Genomic DNA, 21,089 nt, shown 5'->3' on the forward strand with positions numbered 1-21,089 from the left:
GGGAATAGGGTCCTCATTACTGCCCTTGTTGTGAGAGATCCAGTCACCAAACCCCATCTATGGCCTGCTTTCTTGGGATGATTTTCTGGTACCAAATGTCATGGGTCAGACTCTCAGAGAAGCAGCTGTTGATGGGTTAGGAATGCAAAAGTTTAATTAGGGAGTAACATCTGTGAAGGAATAAGGACAAAGAAGTAAAAATTGAGCAGGGGGCCCATCAAACTGTGGTGTGGACCTGGTAAAGTCTCTACCAGTCCAAAGGGGCTTTCTGGATCCAAGATTGTTCATTATAGAAGTCCTGTGTTGCATAGACATGGCTAGGTTCCACTGCTTTGCTTAGTCATTAGCTGGGGGTTATCCCAAGAGAGTGTAACTTTATCACCATCTTGCTCAGTCACTGGCTACAGGCTCCCCTTAGAGTGTGATCTCTGTTCAAAAACTGAGGTGGAGTCTGAAGATGCTAACAGCTGGAGGCTGTCAGGTACCTACAATGCTTGCAGCTGGGCAGTAAGTCATTTCTTAAAGGGGAGTTTGAGGGATGCATAACTACATCTCCCACATGGACTGAGATCCAAAAGATGAGAAGAATCATGCACTTACTTTTCACTGCATCTTATAGCTGCACAAATTGATGTTAAAATGACCCATTTGTTTTTTCATCATCGTTGTACTGTGAATTATGTTTCTGAGTGAAAGCCCATTTCTCTCAGATTGTCACATCTACTAGTTTCAAAGTTTATTAGGCATATTCCTATATTTTACTTTACTCTTTATCAATGGGGCTTTTATTTATTTATTTATTTATTTATTTGTCAGTGGGGTTTTAAATCAGGATGTGGACTCTTAGCGGGAACTCTGGTTTAGCTGTGGGGTGAGGGTAAGAGCAGAGATAATGGTTTCTGTGTTGGACATGAGGAGTTTGATGTGCTTATGGGATAGTGCAAGTGAGGAGGTACCATAGACATTGGGATATACTAGTTTGATGCTCAGGAGAAAGTTTTGAGATGGAAATGAGGACTTGAGAGACAGCATAATATAAGTGGAAATGGAAACTGTGGGATAGTACCCAGAGAGAGTGTACAAAGTGAGAAGAGAGGAAGAAACATGGTGGGACTCAGGAGAACGTTGACATTAAGAGATATAAAAGGAGACCAGGAAGCAGGAGAGAAATTAGCAGCAAAAGGGTAGGAGGAAGACCAGGAGAGAGTACTATTACAGAAGTCAAAGAAATAGAGATTTTCAGGGTGGGACAGGTTAATAGCATTAAATTCTGGAAAGAGGCCAAATAAGATAATGACTTTCAAGTAGGGCAAAGTGGTGGTTAGTAAGCTTTTTATGTAAAGAGCAAGTTAGTAAATATTTTAGACTTTTGGGGTAATACTGTTTCAAGAACTTAATTCTGACCATTGTAGGGTGAAAGCAGCCACAGATGATATGTAAATGAATATGCATACCTATGTTCCAGTAAAACTTTATTAACAAAAAAGCAGGCAGTGGGCCACATTCAGCCTGTGGGCCAAAGTTTGCCATCCCTTGCTGTAAAGTAGGATTGTAGTTTACTGATGACCTTGTCAAGAGCAGTTCTTCTGGAATGGTGGGGTAGAAGCCACAGTATAATTATTGAGGAAGAAGAGGTGGAGGAGAAACAATATTTTCCAAAACTCTGTTGTAAGTGGGGAAAATGTAGGCCTTAAAAGCCATTACCAGGTTAAGAGTGGGTTTCCAGTCTTTCAGGAAAATAAGCACTCTCATCAGGGAAGATGGCAATGTGGTTTGGAAATATTTGTAAAGTTGTTTCCCCCATCAACCTACATTCAAGCTTCTTGTGAGCTGTTGCTAGAGCTTTGACTTGTGTGGGCTAAATGAATATTTATTAGGAAAAATTTAAATCAACCATTTTACTACAGGATTGAAACTCAGTGAAACCACTTAAAGGTCAATTTTGCCAAATCTGCTGACATGGGCAGAGAATTATTTCTTAGGCTGACGTTGCAAGTTCTTTTATACTTTTATTTATTATTTACTTACTTATTTATTTTTTTTTTTAGTTTTTGAGAGTGAGCAAGAAAGAGAGAGAGAGAGAAAGAGTGCGAGTCGGGAGAGGGGCAGAGAGAGAGGGAGAGAATCTTAAGCAGACTCTGTGCTGAGTGCAGGGACTAACTTGGGGATCTATTTCACAACCCTGAGGTCATGACCTGAGCCAAAATCAAGATTCGGATGCTTAACCAAGAGCGATCTGGGCACCTTGGTTCTTTTATACTTTTATAGAGTGGGCATTGTGAGTCAATAAATAAGCAAATATCTCCTGCTCCTAGGGTGGCAGGAATGTGATTATTCTGCGGTTCTTGGCAGCTAGGGGCCTATAAGGGTTAAGTATGACCCCTCAGTTGAAGAGGCTCATAGGTTTGGAGGCGCACAAAAGTTCCACCTGAATGTATTAGGAAGCACACATCCTAGTGAAGAGGCAGAAGGAAAGTCTTCATGTTGGGCTCCTTATAGTTTTTCTCTGAAGCAAAGTGCTGCGCATGAATGGATGTAGATTCATTGTCTACCTTGCCACCACACCCACAGGCCCCTGAAGGCAGTAGCCAACTTTGCTCCTGCATCTTCTGTGATGTTACAAGGACAATGCCTGTTAAAGAGGTTGGGCATCTTGCCCATTCAAATGAGTTTGTGAACCTTCAGTTTTGAAGATGCTAAGGAACTGGCAGTAGGTTTGGGACAATGGCAGACCCTCCATAATACCTCCCTTCATCCTCTCCTGACAACAATGACAAAAGGCCTCCCAGGAAGCCTTTTGAGAAAGCCCAAATGTGTGCCCCACGTCTTCACTTAATATTAATGTCTCATCTACGACTCCTAGTCTTAGATGTGCAGGGTGTTTCCTAGCACCCCATTCTTTGACTTTCAGTTCTAGAGGCAAGTTGTATTAACTCACCACGACACTCTTCACTCTCTTCCAAGTCCAGATAGGGATGAAACTGTCAGTCTCTCTAGTGGCTCCAGATTCAAAAGAGACTTCCTGTTGGGATGACAATTTCTGTGTGTGTCTACAGCTGAATGCAGATATATTGCTGCTGAGTGTCCTATCTGCCAAGTCATCTGGCAATAAACTGGTTCCCCAAAGCCCAGTCCAATGGGGTGAGGATGAGAGTGAAGGGGTAGGGCCCAGAGTAGCTGAATAACTGGCTCTGGTTCCAACTGATATGAAGTTTTGGTGATGTAATTGGCCCGTGGCCCTTCTGAGACAGCATGTTACTCTATCTTCTGCTTCACAGAGTCTACATTTTTTAAAAAAGGCTTTATTTACTTATTTTCATATCATCTGTGGCTGCTTTCATCCTATAATCGTAGAGAGAGTATGAGAGCATGAGTGGGGTGAGGGGCAGAGGGAGAAGCTCTCACTGAGCAGGGAGCCTGATGAGAGGCTTGACTCCAGGACCCTGGGATTACGACCTGAGCCAAAGACAGATGCTTAACCAACGGAGCCACACAGGTGCCCCATAGGAGTCTGCATTTTGAGGAGTAATGGTTCTGCTCCTTGCTTCTCAATGTGTTCTCCTTCTCTAGGTTCATCTCCCCAAGTCACAGTTAACCCTTTCTCCCCACCCAATATCACGCAGGTGATTTACAGTTCTTGCCTGAACCTACCAAGTTTTCCTTGAGTATGTTTGTCCTTCCCATTGGAAGATCTTACGATGCAATCAGTTGTGACTCTTCACAGGCAAGGAAACCAAGGCGGGGACCAGGGGGCATTTTCATTTTGTGCTTGGGGGGTTTTGAAGCTCAAGATCTTTCTGCAGACCTGGTTGGTAAGTCTGACCCGATGTGTAAGTAAGATACATAGCTACCTGCAGTCTGACTTGAGAAATCAACTTGTATTCTTTGACTTCTCCATCCCACCAAGGAGGAGGGAAAAAAACCACCCAAACCCCACCTGAAACTCAAATTGTACTCTATCATCCTCTGCCATAGCATCTGAGAGTGGCTTTTCCTTCAGGGTAAGCAACTGGAAGTTCCCATTAAAAGAGACATCTATTATTTTGAAAGATCTGGGGACATCATTTGGTACTTGAACCGATTTAATCAGCCCCCTTTTAAGGAAACACCACTCCAATCTGGTCACTGAGTGTGCCCCGTAGGGACTCAGTTCTCTGCTGGTGGGACTGCTGTGGGTTTCCTAACTGAAGATAAGAAAGCAGCCGAAGAGAGAGTCAATTATCATATGGTTTCACTTATTTGTGGAGCATAACAAATATCATGGAGGACAAGGGGTGTTAGAGAGGAGAAGGGAGTTGGGGTAAATTGGAAGGGGAGGTGAACCATGAGAGACTATGGACTCTGAAAAACAATCTGAGGGTTTTGAAGGGGTGGGTGGTGGGAGGTTGGGGTACCAGGTGGTGGGTATTATAGAGGGCACGGATTGCATGGAGCACTGGGTGTGGTGAAAAAATAATGAATACTGTTTTTCTGAAAATAAATAAATTGAAAAAAAAAAAAAAAAGAAAGCAGCCGAAGAGCCATAAGCATGATGGTTGGCCAACCTGTCACCATTTCTGAGGACGGTGAAGATGGGAGTAATCTGCCGAGGCCTCCCAACCAAATTAACCTAGTGTGTTTACATCAGTATACCCTTGAGAACCTTCTGAGAACTTTCCTTTTCCACTCTGAGTTTTGTGTTTCCAAGGCCTCGGGCTCCCTGTTCCAAAGTCCACGACCCCTGATAGCTTCCTTCCTTTCTGTCTGTAGCATCTTAAATGCCCCTTTCTTCTTTCCTGGCTCAGCTGCCAATGATCCCTTCTATCATTATCCCCGTTTTCTATGGGGATCAGAATATAAAGTTGGCCTATATGTAAACACTTGCTGTATGTATTGGATAAAACTATATTCCACATTCGGAATCTACCAATCAGACTAGATCCACGGCCTTTCAGTTCTCTCACAGAACCATTGTAAAACCAGTACATTCCTGAGTTTGTTACTTTTCTCTACACTGTAGATCAGTGACACTGGGTGGAATGAAGGTTTTTTTGTTTTTTTTTTTTTCCCAATGGAACTTGCAGTTACTCTCAGAAATTCAGACAGCAATACAAAACATAGCCAGTTACCTAAGAGCACCGGAACACATATTTTGTGATGATGTGAGCGAGCAATTGGAAGTGTTATTGAAGAACATCAGTTCTTAGTTTGGGCACTTTGCTGGGAGGTCAGATCTGGAGATGGGAGGTGGGAGACCATGGTTAGGGTCAAGGCCTCTGAGGAGGGGGTCCCAAAGGGTGGAGGAGACAAAGAAGGGGAACGGAAGGCCTTGAAGTCAAAATTTCCTATCAACGAAGTCCTGCTTCTTGCTGCTTGCAGACACCATCCCGACAAATCTAACCCAAAGTCTGGGTTGCACACTGCTGTTTAGGTCCAGGGCTCTGAGCCTAACTGTGTGTGGTTGCAGCTGAGTGTCAGGCAGGGGCGGTGTCATCCTTTATGAGAATCACCCACAAGGTGACTGTCACATCATTGGCAAAGGTTCTGGTGGGAAGTAAATTAATGAACAATAACATCTTGGTGCCTGCATCCGAGTAAATTTTAAACAGTCAAAGCACAGACATGGAGTTCTTTCTTTACAATTTTATTTACAAAATGTATTAAAACTTTGTACAATACCTCATGGCAATGAGGCTCCGTAATTTATGCCCACACATGCAATTTACGCTTTTACGGCCATTAGTTTGCTTGGCAATTTTTCTGTTCACTGAAGTACAGCTTTAACAACGAAAAGAAAAGAACTGGAAAAGAAAATCCTCAAGTGACTACTGCCAAACTCCCATAGCTTGAAGTTAGTAGCAGAAATTTGAAGCAATCAATTTTTTTTAAACATGCAAGTTTTTAAAAAATAACAAACCAATTTACCCGCCTCTTCATTCCCAGTGAAGTTTCCTCTGAAAAACTGATTGGAGTCAATAAGCATACATTTCTCTTTATACAGTGCCTATGAAAACATTTGTGTGTAGTTCTGGTTGATTCGTTTTATACAACTTCACATTTGCGCGGCGTCAGCTTCCTGCTCTGGACATCATAGCATTCAGAAGTTGAAAATCACAGGTTCATGAAAACAAAACAGAACAAAAACACAACAGCTTTCTTTTTGTTTGTTCAATACCATTTAAAATTTGACAGGTGAGTTATTCGCTGATGACACGATTTTTGGAATGAAAGTTTATATTACACTTTCCTGGAAACGTTTCATTGGAACGAGACTTCTTCCTTCTTTTTCTGAAGACAGGAGCAAATGGGCAGCGAGTCGGCTAAGCATCTAAAGGTCACACTTGGGAAATGAATTCGAGTTCCTAGTTTTTACAGTCTGGAAACTTCCCAATGCACATCACTGATGAGAGCAAACTACTGAACTACAGAAAGCATACGTCATTATATAGGAGGTAATTAGTGAGCGGAGACTATTTCCTCTGACTGTTCTGATAATGCCAACGGCAGGTACGCAATTAGTTACTTGATAGACCGTGGAGCAGTGGAGCGATCTTCTGAGAGAGCCAGTAGAGAGACTGCTCCGAGCAAGGACCTAGGAGTGATGCTGAGGCCCTTGGTTTAGCAGTAGGTTTGGGAATGCATTTTAGTCTTTGCAAACTAGAAAAGGACACATGCAGTCTGACGGAGAGCCACGGGCAGTAACAGGCAACAGCTGGGAAGACAGACCTAGCAAGAGTAAAGTCGGACTGAGAACTGTGGTCTGAACCCACTGGCCCGCCTTGCGACGCGGTCCTGTCTCCAAGGTGTACACTTGAAAGCCATACTTAGCAGAGAAAGCAGAGCTAAACACAGTGTTGTTTCTGAGAAAGATACTCTAAACACATTTGGGAGTGTAGGCAGCATTTCCCTCACCTCAATGCTAAATACTCAGCTATATTGACTTAAAATGCACACTGAAGCAAGAAAAACAGATCTGCGAGCTGCAGTTCCAGGCTTCTTGGAGAGCCCCGGGATCCATTTTAGGAAAGCACCAAGAGGTTTGCCTGATAGTGCCCCGTCCCTTGCTACACACAAAAGTCAATTTCGAAAGCTCTGTTAATCCCTTCACCGAGTGGGAAGTTATCAAAGCATTTTCACAAAACCGTTTCAAGAACACAGAGAAGTCACGGTTTAGTCCCTTTTCCAAAGTGTTTGAATTTTCTTAAGTGTTGCATTTACATTCTAAAGATATACACATTTCAGCAACGTTGAAAGGAAAGAGGGTGCACAGAACATCACTACCAACAGGAACTACCAAAAACATCTGGTCAGCAGATCCTAGAAGAAATGCCAGTCTGTCTTCCCAAACACAGGGAGTCAGAGAATTTTTTTTTTTTAATCAAGAGGAATAATTATTTTAACTGAGATGGGCCTATTTGCTGAACTGGAATTTAAAATTTGTGAGTGTGTATGTGTATGTGTGCGTGTGTGTGTGTGTGTGTGTGTGTATATTAAAGAACATGGTGTTTGTTTATTGAGCAGTGGTATCAAAGAATGGCTTTTGTTGAACTGACTTTTTTAATAAGATTTTTTTTCACATACTGGAATCTTGCATGTCCATTTTTTTTGTTGGTTTTATTTTAATTTTTTTCAAGCAAAGCAAAAAGATTTCAATGATGGTTTGCATTGTCGCGAGTCTCAGAGTGTTCCATAAGGCACTGAAGGAAAAAAACATCAGTTTTTCCTATTGAAAGGTCATTGCACCATCAGCAATATTCGTGTCACACCCGACACCAAGGAGAGTGATATCTGGCTCAGGATCCTTGAAGCAGCCACGTTTTCGGTGATTCCTCTCATCACATGCCGCCAGTGGGATAGGATCTGCAAAGGCAAGGGGGGAAGTTTCCATGTGAATGCGCTTTGTCTTAGGAATTTCCAAGTTTCTTATGCCTCGGTCTATCTCGGACGAGAACTGTGTTTTCTCAGACTGGCATCTCTGCGGCTGCACCAGGTTTGACTGGCTTTAGGCAACAAATCTGTTTAAATTCTCTCTCCTGGTACAAGTGCTTTGCAATAGGTTAAATTAGCTTCTTTCTCTACTGTGCCTTGTACTAAAGATTACATGGATGTTGCATAAAGTCTAACTTCAGGCGTTGATTACTTAGGATGCAGATAGACTAGGAAGTCTTGGTAGAATACATACAGAAATATTCAGGACAGCTAACCTGAGGGCTGTATTCTGATTGCAGAACCTGTGACGGGACTGTTTACCTAAGACAGAGGATAAACAGTGTTCTGTGTGGCTTGTTCGATTGAAATTCATTTGACTGCGAGAAGAAAATTTGCCATTGATTGCTGGAAAGTTGACAGCTTGTCCCTCTTAGTACCTACAACCTTGATTATTCCAATCTGAAAATAGCACATGGGCTTTAAAGGTGCAGCATACTCTAGAAAGAGGTCAGAACAGTGGTATTCATGAAGGGGTTTGGCATCCATGAGGTCTTTGCCTGGCCATTACAGGCCTGATTGGGATTCTGATGCTGCCCACCTGTAGGAGGTATTAACTTGTGCAAGGCATTCATTTGGCCCTGACTCTGAAGCCTGCAGGGCACTTTCCTGCCTCCTCTTCAAGCTCATACCCATCTTACATCCTTTCCCTCTAAACCAAGGGAACCATTGCTTTTCTCCTGAGCCAGTGATTTCCCCAGCAATAATGTCCCATGCATATGGGCTGCAGAAGGAAAATTGATCATTTTGAAAATGGGCTGCACGAACAGAGTTAACAGTTTCTGGGAAGATGAAACAGAACTGTCTTAGAGGAAAAATGCAAATCTTTTCCCTTAACTTCAGGCATCTTGAGGTCTTGAAAATGAGAAGCATTTCAAAAACATTGTTGAAGAAACCAGAGAAGCTAGAAGTAGTTCTTGACGGCAATGGGGAAATTGGGAAGATTCCCTTAAGACAATTAGCAGAGCCAACCCTAGGGTGCAGTGAATCTGGAACACTGAGCGGTCAGTCACCTGCCAAGGCGAGCTTGGGAACCACCCTTCTAGTAGTTGGTCAGTAACCCAGAGAGCCAGCAGATAGTTGGGAGGCTGCCTTCTCCCTAGTGGGTGCGGGATCTGAGACTGATGCACGTGTTCCCACAAGTCTAATAGTCCTATCTCACCCACACAGTGGGAGAGATGACTTCCTCTTCTTTCAAGGATGCTCTTTGTTAACCAGGTTTCACCTGGGTCATATTTTTGCAGGTGATATTCCCTGGGGTCAGTTTTCCTGAAGAATTACTGGTACCCCAAACTCCTAAGGCTGGCTCTGATAATTAGCAATAAAAGTAAAATCTTAGGGTGCCTCTTGATCTCTGTGCCCCCTCATAGGCCATGACAGATCTAGGTCAATTCAGAGAACTGGAAGCCTAATGACTAGGTAACAAATGTGAAGCCATTAGGAGACCTTCCAGAACTTGGTGGGAATTAAAAGATGAACAGATAAAAGGCTCAGCTTTCACTTAACCAATATTATGTGACCAAACTGGCTGAGAACAGCAGAGAGTTTTCTATTTCCTGCTCAGCTTGTTTTGTGCCTCTTGGACTGATACATGGAAGGATTTTTCTGGCATCCTCTGAGGCTTTTCCTTCTTAGTCTGGAGACTTCACAAAGACTCAGAGGACAGATTTGTTCACTGAGGCTTTCCCCAGATTTTCTTTTCATCCTAGGATAGTTGCCAAGGTGCTAGCTAACTGGGCCATAACCACATTGGCATTGATGTCTATTAAAATGTGATCTGTGCCTCATTTAGCCTGAATTTTGCCTCACAAAATGGATCAACCAAGATGACTAAAGGAAAACCAGGGAGCCAGAAGCTGTGGCAATTTCATTTCTGGGTCTCCACATGAGGACTGCAACATTCTGTCCAGAGGCTTGCGGACCTTAACCTTCTCTTTCTTACCCCTCCTCTATTTCTCTCTCTTCCTCTTTCTGTTCTTCCCCCTCTGCCCTTCCTTCTGTCCCTTCCTCCCTCCCTCTTTCTCTTCCTTCCCTGAGTTACATGCCCTGAGATCATTTTCTGTAGTATCTTACTATTCCCTGGACCAGCAGCAGCAACATGGCCTGGGAGACTATGAGAGATGGAGACTCTCAGTTAGCTCCCCAGACCTACTCAATCCGAATCGGCATTTTTATAAACTCCCCACATGGTTCACAACATACACTGATGTTTAAGAAGCACTGCTCTGGGGCTTTAACAAGAGACCGAGGCTGTGGTAGTCGAGGAGTAGAGACCTAGACTCCTGGATAGAATGGTCAATAATAAAGAAGTTGATAATAAAGAGGTTGATAATAGAATGGAGGTTGTGTGACCCTGAGTCCTGATAGCTGTCCCAGAAAGATTCTTTTTGGGGAAACCAGGAAAAGATTGACTATACAACCTCATGTGCAATGCTTAAGAAGCGAGGCATATGCCTTTTTTCATAAACAAGTGAGACATAAACTCAGGATCTGCTTTCCATTTGGAGGGATCCCGCTGGGATTTCAAAGTTCCTGGAAGCCACCAGGCCATGGATGGTTAGAGGCAGAATGGTGTAGCAAAGAGAGTCCAGCTATGGGAGGAAGGGGGGATGGGTTCTAGTCCCAGAATGGCCACTACCTAATTGTGTTGCCTTGAGCAAGTCACTCAGTGTGACTGGGTCTAAGTTACCTGAAAGGAAAAACACTTTGTGACCCATTGCCTCAAATGAGGCAAAAGATGTGAGAGCACTTGGAAAACTGTTATGCCGATTTCAGATGTATTCTTTTTTTGGATGCCAGTATTTCAGAATTTGAGATAATTAAGGCAAGCTGAAATCACCCATGTTCTACTGTCTGAAAAAGCAAATCATGTGCCCTGAATGGTAATGGGTGTATATAACCTACTCAAGAGTAAAATACTGTAAGCACACAGGAACATGAAACACTTGCATGCAAACAATGCTAATTACAGATGGATCTATGTACTGTATGTTTAGCGGTGCAATAGGAACACTCAGTGGGTGAGATAGTTCATGTTGTGGCAAAGGGTTGCAGTCTGCAGCAGGAGAGAACAACCAGCAACTTCACCAAACAAGATAATGCTTTCCATGGTGAAGACACATGATTCATGTACATGAAATATTATTTAAAAGGGGGTTGAATTTAGTTGGACAGTGTGAAGTACAAGGAGATCAAAATGCAAATACTGCATTTGTAGAAACTCAAGTGCATTCCAGGAATTTGTATTGACTTTGACTCGTGAGGTAAAACATCTCCCACCTAGAATGAGGGCTGTGGAGTTGCTAATTGTTCTGTTCCCCTTCAGATAGGTGTGTTAGCGATGACAGATGCACTGGAAGGTAACGAGACTATATTCTTTTAAACACTCCCAGATCGGACAAATTAGCCCACTTCAAGCTTGCCTTTGAACACGCCTGAGCTATTGGTGAGGGTAGGGGTGGGGGTTTGGCTGTAGCTGCTGGAGTCAAGGTGGCTTGAGTCAGGTTTATCTAAGTATGGATTTGGGGCAGCCAACAGCAGGGAGCCTAGACTGTCCTTTGGGAGACACTTACCTGTATATCAGTTCCAAGAAGGGGATAACAAAGGAACTCAAAGATTAAAGAAATGGTCTCAGGCTTAGTCTTAAGAGAACCACCGTGTCCTTATAGAAGCATTGCATTTGTCAAGGTGGCAGTGCCCTGCTCCCATTCCTCACTCTACCAGCAGTTCCAGAGCTGCTGCTTTCTCTAGAATTGCACTGTCCAATATGGCAGCCACATGCAACCACTGAATAGTCGACAGGTGGCTAGTACGAGTTTAGATGTAGCAGAAGGGTAAAATACACCCCAGATTCCTAAGATGTAGCATGAAGAAAATAATGTAAACTATCTCATTCACTTTTGATATTGAGAACATGTTGAAATGAGATCTTGCATATACTGAGTTAAAGAAAATGTAGCATTAAATTAATTTCATTTGTGTTACTTTTGAAAATGTGGCAACTAGAGCACTTCAGATCACACATGGGGTTCACATATGCGGTTCACAAACATTCCCATTGAACAGCGCAGCTCTAGAGAATTTCTTCTCCTTTTGGGTCACACACCACAGTACAATTATGATGGTGCTATTAGAAAAGCAGTGCTGCCTGACAAGAAAGCACAACCATTTTTCTCAAAGAATCAAATGGTTGCAAAGGATAGACAATACTTGAAACAAGAAACCCAAGTGAAAAAACAAAGAGAGAGAGAGAGAGAGAGAGAGAAGAGAGGGAGATTAACATATAGTACGTAAGGCTGATTAGTTTACTAGACCTTGATCGTACCCCTAGATCTTAACACTCTCTGTTCCATACACGTTGTAGCCTTCTCTGTATGTAGCGTAATTTTGAGTGTTGGTGGCAGGAGCAGGCTTAAAGTTTTGGGTGTTCTTTGTGAGTTTCATGCGTTTGGACTCTGCCCGTGATTTGTAACAGAATTCTATCAAGGCCACCATCATGGCCAGCCCCAGACCTCCGACAAGTATATAGAAAACGCCTGCCACATTGCTCAGGCTCAGAGCGCTGGTCTTGTCCTAAGAGAAATGAACAACGCGATTAGTTCTTGAGGAAACACAAGCAATGGGACATCACAATACATGACAACAATATAGGATAGTTCTAAGTTGTAAAATAACTCAACATTGATGTAAGTAAGTGTTATGACTCAACTCTGGCAACTGGCTGATGTTTTACAATGGCCTGCAAGATGGTAGATTGTGCCTCTGTTGACGGTTGGGGCCCTCACCTAGCTGTTCATTTACTTTGACTCCTTAATTCCTTTGGTACCTCAAAATGGTGTCAACAACTAAATAAAACAGTCCTTGGCTAAGGGAGCAAAAGTGTAAACACAAGCACAATTTATTCCTCTGCCAGCCTCAAAGCACCATTTGCCAGAGTTGAGCTGTGACATAATCTCTAGAAATGAACACTCTTTTCATTTGGGAACTTGAAGCACTCTTTCCCCTCTCTGGCCCGCAACACCCCTTTCTCCCTTGTTCTCCCTGTGAGAAACTTGTCAACAATTTGTCTTTAAGATACTAGGTGATAATATTAGAGGTTCCTGATATTCTTATCTGGGGAGTTACTTAGCAAGGGTTTGCTTAAAAGGGCTTAACTCTCCCCTTTCCTCTGGTGGCAGAGAGATGGCTCCCTTTGGGGACTGGTTGCTGAGTTCGCATCCTCAGGGCAGCAAGTCTTTGCGCTGCTGGAACAAGGGCACAGCACGAAGAACTGTCTCCCTTCCATCTTCCTGAGAGTTGAAGGAAAACTGTCAGGAGGACCCACAGAATTCTGAATTGGCTCCATACAAATCAGAAAGATTTTCTATCAGGCTGATTAAAAAAAAAATCCAGCTCATTTTTAGCTTTACTCCAGGGAATGTAGTGAATAATTAAAAAAAAAAATGAAACCAAACCAAACCAAACCAAACACTATGCTTCTCTGTTTTCTATTTAAAATAGGGGGAAAAATTTGAGGAAGCCGGTCAGTGACTTTCAGGTCGAGCTGTGCAAATCTGACTATCTGCCTGTATGGAAAAGCAAAAACTGAACTGCTGAAATACGGAAAGAAAAAAGTTGGTGTCTTGAGCCCTACCTTGAGGTAGGACACACCAAGGGCCGGGAGCCTTTCTTTGACAAAAATAAAATAAAATAGCACTTTGTAGTCTTTTTAGAGGGAATGTAACCATTTTGCTGCTGAATGCCATTGAATGGAATACCCAAATTGTGAATTGAATATTTTATTGACATGGTAACACAGATAATGTAGCAGATAACGGCCATAGCTGACACTCAACACTGGCTCTGCTAGTCCTGGTATCATTTAAAGGATTAAATGGAGAGATGATATGACCACATCCTGATTCTATTGTTACAGGAGCCAGTGCCGTACTTGTTCACTTTAAGAAGAAGGCCAATTGGAATTGAACTGCATGGTTGGGGAGAGGGGTATGTGTGAACCTCTTGCCTACACCAACCTTGCAAATAGTCACTCTTCTAGGGCGAATGACAGGTAACTAGAGAAGTGGGAATTTCTGTCACTTATGAAACAATGGATCATTGCCTTAAGGATAAGGCCACACTCTCTGCAAGGATGCTCCACGGTCCACTAGGAAACGGACCCGGTCCGGCAATCCTCCCTCTGCCCTAAAATTTGTTCTTTGTGTGCAGGAGTTGATGGGGGGAAAGTGTCCTTGGACATAACCCGCTTTAGATCATAGCAACAAGAACAGTTTCCAGTTCCACATATGTAAGTTTCACAGAAGTCCCTGTCCTGAGATGTGGAAAACCAGTAGCAAAATGGTTCACTGCACAGGGGAAATGAGTGGCATTTCATGAAATGAATTAACTGATACCACAATATTAGTTCAAAAAAAGGCAAGGCAAAAATCGAAACTAAAAAGAACTTTCTTAGGGGAGCAACGGGGGGCAGGAAGGAGGCGGGGAAGAGTGTTTCATGCTTATCAATGTGATGTCATCCTGACAATGTATACCCTTAAGGAGCATGCGACTAAATTTAAAAAATATTGCGTACAGAGATTCAAATGACACCTTTGGAAGAGAGAAGTGTGACAGACTTAATGATATTGGAAATCCAAATAGATGCTGACCTCAATACAACAGCAGCTGGGAGGAGGCTAACCATTCTGCTTACAGAGACCAGTCTTGGTTATTTATTTCTTTGACTGTTACCACATAGGATTGACATAATGTACGAATAACCAAAGGTATTTACAACTACAAAAAGTCTCTGACACTGTAAGAGGTTAAGAGAAAGTACTGTCACAACTGGATTTTTTTTTTTTTTTTGGGTTGTGGCTATTAGGTTGGTTTTCTCTTGGAACTTTCGAAATGTGAAATACAGTAAAACCCCCTTATAACACAGCTCAGTCTTTTCACAGCTTTGGAAGTGCGGTGGGCCAGATTGCGTTCCAAGGTCAACACGAGCTCCTCTGGTCTAGGTCAATGGTGGATGCCCTGTGGCAGGTGTCCGCTGCTAGGAGCCGCCCGCCTAGTGCCTTTAGCGCTGGTGTTATAAAGGGGTCCCACTGTGTAGGGGCGGGTGTGTGTTGGGAAGGAAAGCCGTTTGGGGGTAGAAAATAAACAGTGGTTCAAAATGTGATTGCTAATCAGTACAAAAAGACCTTCAGCGACTGACCTTACTCCCGGAGTCCTTGGCTCCACATTCCCCCTTATCGTACCACCATTTGTTTTTCAGCTTGTCTAAGATGCCTTGTTCACTGAGTTTCAATACTGCAAGGTTTACAGGCGTTCTTCACGTGGGAAATAACATAAATAACATTATATTATGTTATTTTATGTTATTCAAGCTTCAAACTACTTTAAAACTATAGAAAGCGATAAAGCAGGGGGCCCTGGCCACAGAGTAATTTTAGAACACTGCAGGCAACCTGAGCATTACCTTTATAAAAAGTTAACACTACAGCAACGCTATATTTACCAGGGCCTGCCCATATCGCTTTGAGTAATCGGCACACACTGTTAAATAATGAGGATAGAAAAACAGGCACTCCTAGGATAGGCTGTGTGTGGTGGGGAGGGGGTCTCCCCTCAAGTGACAATCGTCCGGCGGCAGCTAGCGGTAGCTTTGTGGCGGAGGTGTGTTAGGTTTGATCTAACCGGGTGTCTTGTTGTACTTCCAGACAGAGCGGGGGTGGGGGGGTGGGGGTGGGGCGTCGGAAAGGGAAGTGGCTCCGTTCCTTTGTGGAACAAGTCAGAAGGATGAATTGGAACAGAAGAGAAAGTAGAGTCTATGTGCACCGCGTGCCTTCTGATTAGTTGTCCTTTATTAAAAAAAATCTGTTGCCCAGATGAAACTGACCTCAGAAAGAACTGTCCTACAGACATGTCTTCACTCCACCAGCTGAATTCTTACGCACGTTCTGGTCTTAGGATTGAGAGTGGAATGTGGACCTCTGAGTTGTGGCTGAGAGGAGTTTCAACAACGAGAGAACTGGCCTGTGGCTTATTTCTGTTACTGACCGGCTGTCTCTCTAGTGTGGCTGCATGTCAGCATCAACTCAGACCAGAGGCTGAACCAGATTGTTTAAAGATGGGTTATTAATATGGCATGATCTTAGATGGAAAACTGGGATTCTGCCACCATGGGTAGTAATGTAGAGGAACAGTTTAGGTAAGCTGTTCTCCTAAGAGAAGGCTTCCTTAACTGAGAGGCTCCCACAGCCCCAGGAGGCCAGGCCATAGCTCACTAGCCCTCCGCCTCTTAAAGCATTGTGTCTGCAGTCTGAGCCACTGGGCAGGCACAGGAAACCCCATTGGTCCCTGGTTAAGATTTCCTCCCTTAGAAATTTCTTCAGCCTGAAAATAGGAACAGTGACCTTTACCCTGTCATCTTTCTAGAGCTAATGGATTTTAAATAAAGTATCTCTTGTGACTTCAGATAAAAAATGCATTATATTTAGAGGGTGGCATAATTCTATTATGAGGCAATAAACTGTGGCTTCAGAGTCCCATGAACAATATTGCAAATATTAGTGCATGTTATGCTGAATGCCACCAATTCACAAGGGGGAAAGCACACACATTTCTGTTACTGTGAACATGCCATAGAATTTCTTAGCTTATCTGGGATAAGTTGGACCCACTAACATATCTGGTAATTGAGAAGACTTCCTGTAGTCCCAGACATGTGGCCTCTAAAAGACCGTCCCCAGAGCCCATTTCCTTTCTCCCCACCTTTGCAGTTGAAAGCAGAGGGACCATCTCATCCTGAGATATTCCGAGAAATACATCATCATTTAAAAATAATATGCAATTTCAGACTACTTGAGATTTGAAAAACTATAAACCTTGACTGTCAGGGAGGTGACACTTTCTCGGTTGGCGCTGGGCTTGGCAACCAGAATATCTACATTTTGTATCTCAGCAGGAAATTGAGGTCCTTTTATACTTTAAACAAGTTCCTTCAATCAGTGCTTAGAACCTTAGCCTTCTCAAATGCCAATAGGATTGGCTTGGGATGCAAAGCAACAAAAGATACTCAAAACTTGGAGCCTCTTTAAGACATCATTGGCAGTGAGAGTTAAGTCTTAGACTTTGAATTTCACTTATTTATTTATGTTTCAAGATTTTCTTTGTAAGTAATCTCTACACCCATCGTGAAGCTTGAACCTACAACCCTAGATGGACAGTTGCACACCCCACTGACTGAGGCAGTCAGGTGCCCCAAGTCTAAGACTTTTAAAAGACAGACAAGCCATCGATGGCTCTGAGATCAGTGTTGGAACTGCCTTCTCTCTTACTCCCCACTGTCTGGCCCCTCTCTGCCTCTCCTTTCCCCTTATTAGTTTTTGTTTTATCACCACCTCACCCCAAGTGCTATGCCTTAAGCCAAACACTGGCACCACGCTCTGATGGCTGGGTGTGGGGCGCTTCCTGATGGCACCTGGGTGCCCGATTCCATCAGGATCCCAGCAAAAAGCACAAAGCATTTTCTTTCTCCTCTCTGTGCTTCATCCTTTCTTATTGCAAAGGGCACAGTATCCTCCCGCTGTTCTCTGATGCCGCCATTACTGGTCACTGTCTTCCCTCAAGGTACTATGTTTTTCAGATGACTTCAATTTCCTAAGGACAGTGGTTCTTACTGGATCTCCAGAACAGAGCAGTCTGATTAATGGCACTCACACTATGGTCCATAGAGATCTCTCCCTAGAGAGTCTGGGCTTTAAAGAGGGTTGTCAACCATTAAGTTGAGCTAGATTGATAAGTGAGCTAGATTGATAAAGAGTGATTAGCCATTAAGTGAGCTAGATTGATAAAGAGTGTTACATGTTAGTTTAAAACAATGATTTTTGAAGTGTGGTCCAAGAACCCCAGAGAATCCCTGAAACCTTTTCATCAGAGGGTCCCCATAATTAAAACTATTTTTCTAATAATACTAAGGCCTTCCTTGCCCTTCTCACTCTTACTGCCTCCTCCTGTACAGTCGAGTTTCCTGGAGGCTTCCCAACATCTGATCTTGCACCAGATTGAAGGAAAAAGCAGAAATGAGAATCCTGTTCTCTTCTGTGAAGTCAAATATTAAAGAGATTTGCAAACTCATCGGACAATGCCACTCTTTAGTAATTTTGTTGTGGAAACCTATAGTTAGTTTTCATAAAAAGTATGTTATTTATGTTAACATATATTGTGTTTATTATTTTTAAAATAATGAATCCATGCTTTTAAAACACCATTTTAATTTCCGGTATGGTAAATATTACTAGGTATAACACACATAAACAAATCTTTTGGGGTCTATAATTTTTAAGAGGTCCCGGGATAAAACAAAGTTTGCAAAGCACTGACTGGTCTGAGAGGAAGGAAGCTCTTTCTTGTGTCAGGGCCTATCCTGGGTTGTCACCACGCACTCTTGCCCAAACCCAGGTTTAGTATGTCGGCAGTTTAGAATCCCACTTCTGACAAATGGCTTGTCCCTGCCAGAGGTATCCAGTGGCCTCCACAGAATGGCTGGTAACAGCTCTCCACATCTATGGCCTCTGTGGTTACTGTGGAGGTTACCATAGTGCAATGGTTCTCAATCAGGGGTACTTTTGTCCTCCAGAGACTATTTGGCAATGTCTAGAGTCACTTCTCATTGTCACAACTGAGTGGGGAGACACTACAGGCATCTAGTGGGTAGAGGCTGGAGGTGCTGCTAGACACCCTACTGTGCACAGGACAGCCCCCCTCCCCCGAAGTCCCCAGTGTCAACTGGGCTGAGGTTGAGAAAAGCCTGCCTAGTAGCATCCAGACCTCATCTAGTGCCCCGGGGCTTTAGAGAAACCTGACAAATGATATACTTTTAGTTTAATCTTTGATTGGGAAAAAAAAAATCACAGAGCCTATGAAATCTGGCAGGGAACCCATGTGCATTTGGAAACTTCTAAATAAAAATGAAGGAGAAAAACAAACATTTCAAGCAATCGCACAGCCAAGGAGCATAGAAGCTGTAATCAGAAATCACAGATAATGCCACTTAACAAGGTTAGGATAGCTGCCAAGAAAAGAAAATACTTCAAAGGCCTAAATCTCCTAGAACTGTTTGTTGCTGTGGGGTGGAATATATTCCTGAGATGGCAGAGAGCAACTGCCAGGACTTTCCTGCTTACTCTACCTTACTGGATGTATTGTTCAGCTCAGTCCACATCAACTGCATGTATTGACCCAACACACTCACTCTCTTTCTCTCTCTCACACACACGCACGTGTGCACATGCACGCACAATTTGAGATTTTAAAGGAAGAGGATTTAGGTGGGCATTTGGTCATTTTAAATATCACTTTCCCCACAAAGCCATTTTTGCTCCCCACCTCAATATTTTCCCCCCTCCTTAATTATTTATATCCATGTCTCATAACTACCCCTAAACTGCGTGCTTCTCAAGTGCAGGGACCATGGCTTACATATTGGTATCCCCACTTAGAATCATTCTCTCAACAAATGCTTGTTGAATAGATAACTCTCTTTTCGCGTTTTGCTTTGCAGCCTGTTATTTCACAAAATTATCATACTTCTTCTTACTGTTTGAATTTAATGATCACGCTAAGAAAGTAGATTTATGACCTCTACTTTGTAAGGAAAGAAACACAGGCACAGATGGGTGAAGTAACCTGCTCAAGCCTGCACAACAAAATGTACTGCACATTCTCCAACAGAACACACAAAAGTGTGGCAGTCCTCCTTATTTTTGTTCTTCGCGCTTGGATGTTCATAATGAAGTTTGTCTTCAGGGACCACCATGCTCCAAATAACTATCAACCTGGCAAGGGCATCTCTGGCAGCTGGGGCCTTTCACTGTGCTGCAGCAATATGTCTCCGGGGGAAGGTTTCAGAGCAATTACTGCAGGCCCTTAACTGGTACCTCAGAGAATTATAAGTCAGAAATATTTATTGTACTCACCTCAACAGAGAACAGAAAGAATTAAACAAACTAGGTCAGATCCCTATCATGGAAATTAGTCAGGCATTTTCCCCTCTGAAAGGTTCTGCTATGAACCTTTGGCCAAGTAAAGCCCTCCCAAGACAAAGGCAAGGGTCTAGAGGCTGAAGGAGAGAAGAGGAGAACTTTGTGATGTAATTTCAGGGGGTCTGGGGAGTCTCCCCCCACCCTCCCCGCTCCAAAAATATTTTCCACACAGGGACCTGAAATTCGATCCTGGGACTCACACACCTTTAAGTCTGAGCAACATTCCTAGTTAAAATACAGAGCTTCTTTGGGAAATGGGAAATGGATCAGAGTAATGACTTACAAAGTCCAACACTTTGCTCCACTTTGTTTAAAAACTGTTCAGGGAGGAAGAGTGTAAAACTCCCCCTAAGAAGAAAACTGTTTCCTGCACGTGAAGTCAGAGAAATGTGTATGGACCAGTGAGAGGATGGAGAATTTAAGAGCACAGTTGAATTAGCGTCATTCGAAAGCATGCAAAGCTTTCCTGAGTGTGGGGAACAGTCATGGAGTGGCATATATATATATATATATATATATATATATATATTTTAAATAGAGGTAGTAATGTAATTTGTAATACTTTGAAAATGAGTTCTACTTTGGGGAAAAAAAAAACCCCATAACTGGATGATACAGATTTTTGTTTATCTTTGCCATCCACACTCGGCAGGACCTCAGCTGCAAAGGACAGTGCAAACAAATCCAAGGTATCCAGCCCTGGGTGGCGGGTGTCCAGGTTTCTAGCTCATTCCTGGCATGCGCCAGCCAGGTCAGTGTTATCTTAGTGATGGCCAGCGTTATATACGGAGACAGTTTTAGGATAAGAAGATCATTTTCTTTACTGTGAAAGTAGAAATGGTTTGCTTAAAAAAAAACCCAAAGTAACTAATTTTTTTTTGATATATTTCAAAAGAAGTGTCCCATTTATTTTTCAATTTTGAGTTCAGGAAATACCCTAAAATAGGTAGTTTGGAGCCATGAACAAAGAACAGAGAGATGTGGGGAGAGCAATGCGAGGGTGCTGAGTTTCCCCAGAGTGGGAAAGAAGAAAAACTGGCCTAGTGCGTTAATGACCAACTCGATTCCTCCCCATGGTGATCCTGGAAGTGTTGATAT

At 43.0% G+C, this 21,089-nt stretch overlaps 1 protein-coding gene across 5 annotated transcripts in view; it reads right to left on the reverse strand.

Moving 5' to 3' along the window:
• Nucleotides 1-5,609: 5,609 nt before the first annotated feature.
• Nucleotides 5,610-21,089, reverse strand: part of GRIA3 (glutamate ionotropic receptor AMPA type subunit 3) — a 288,759-nt gene continuing 273,279 nt past the window's right edge. For 3 of the 5 annotated variants that reach the window (XM_013061246.2, XM_013061244.2, XM_004762049.3), the window contains 3 exons: nucleotides 15,161-15,275; nucleotides 12,290-12,537; nucleotides 5,610-7,839 (listed from right to left, as the gene is read on the reverse strand). In XM_013061246.2, coding sequence (XP_012916700.1) covers nucleotides 12,292-12,537; nucleotides 15,161-15,275 — 361 coding nt within the window. In that variant the 3' untranslated portion in view covers nucleotides 5,610-7,839; nucleotides 12,290-12,291. Of the gene's footprint in view, nucleotides 7,840-12,278; nucleotides 12,538-15,160; nucleotides 15,276-21,089 lie in introns of all 5 variants that reach the window. The other 2 variants (XM_013061245.2, XM_013061248.2) reach the window with 2 other exon arrangements.

This window comes from Mustela putorius, unplaced genomic scaffold, assembly GCF_011764305.1.
Source record: "Mustela putorius furo isolate JIRA1106 unplaced genomic scaffold, ASM1176430v1.1 tig00003901_pilon_pilon_pilon, whole genome shotgun sequence".
NCBI classification, from domain to species: domain Eukaryota; kingdom Metazoa; phylum Chordata; class Mammalia; order Carnivora; family Mustelidae; genus Mustela; species Mustela putorius.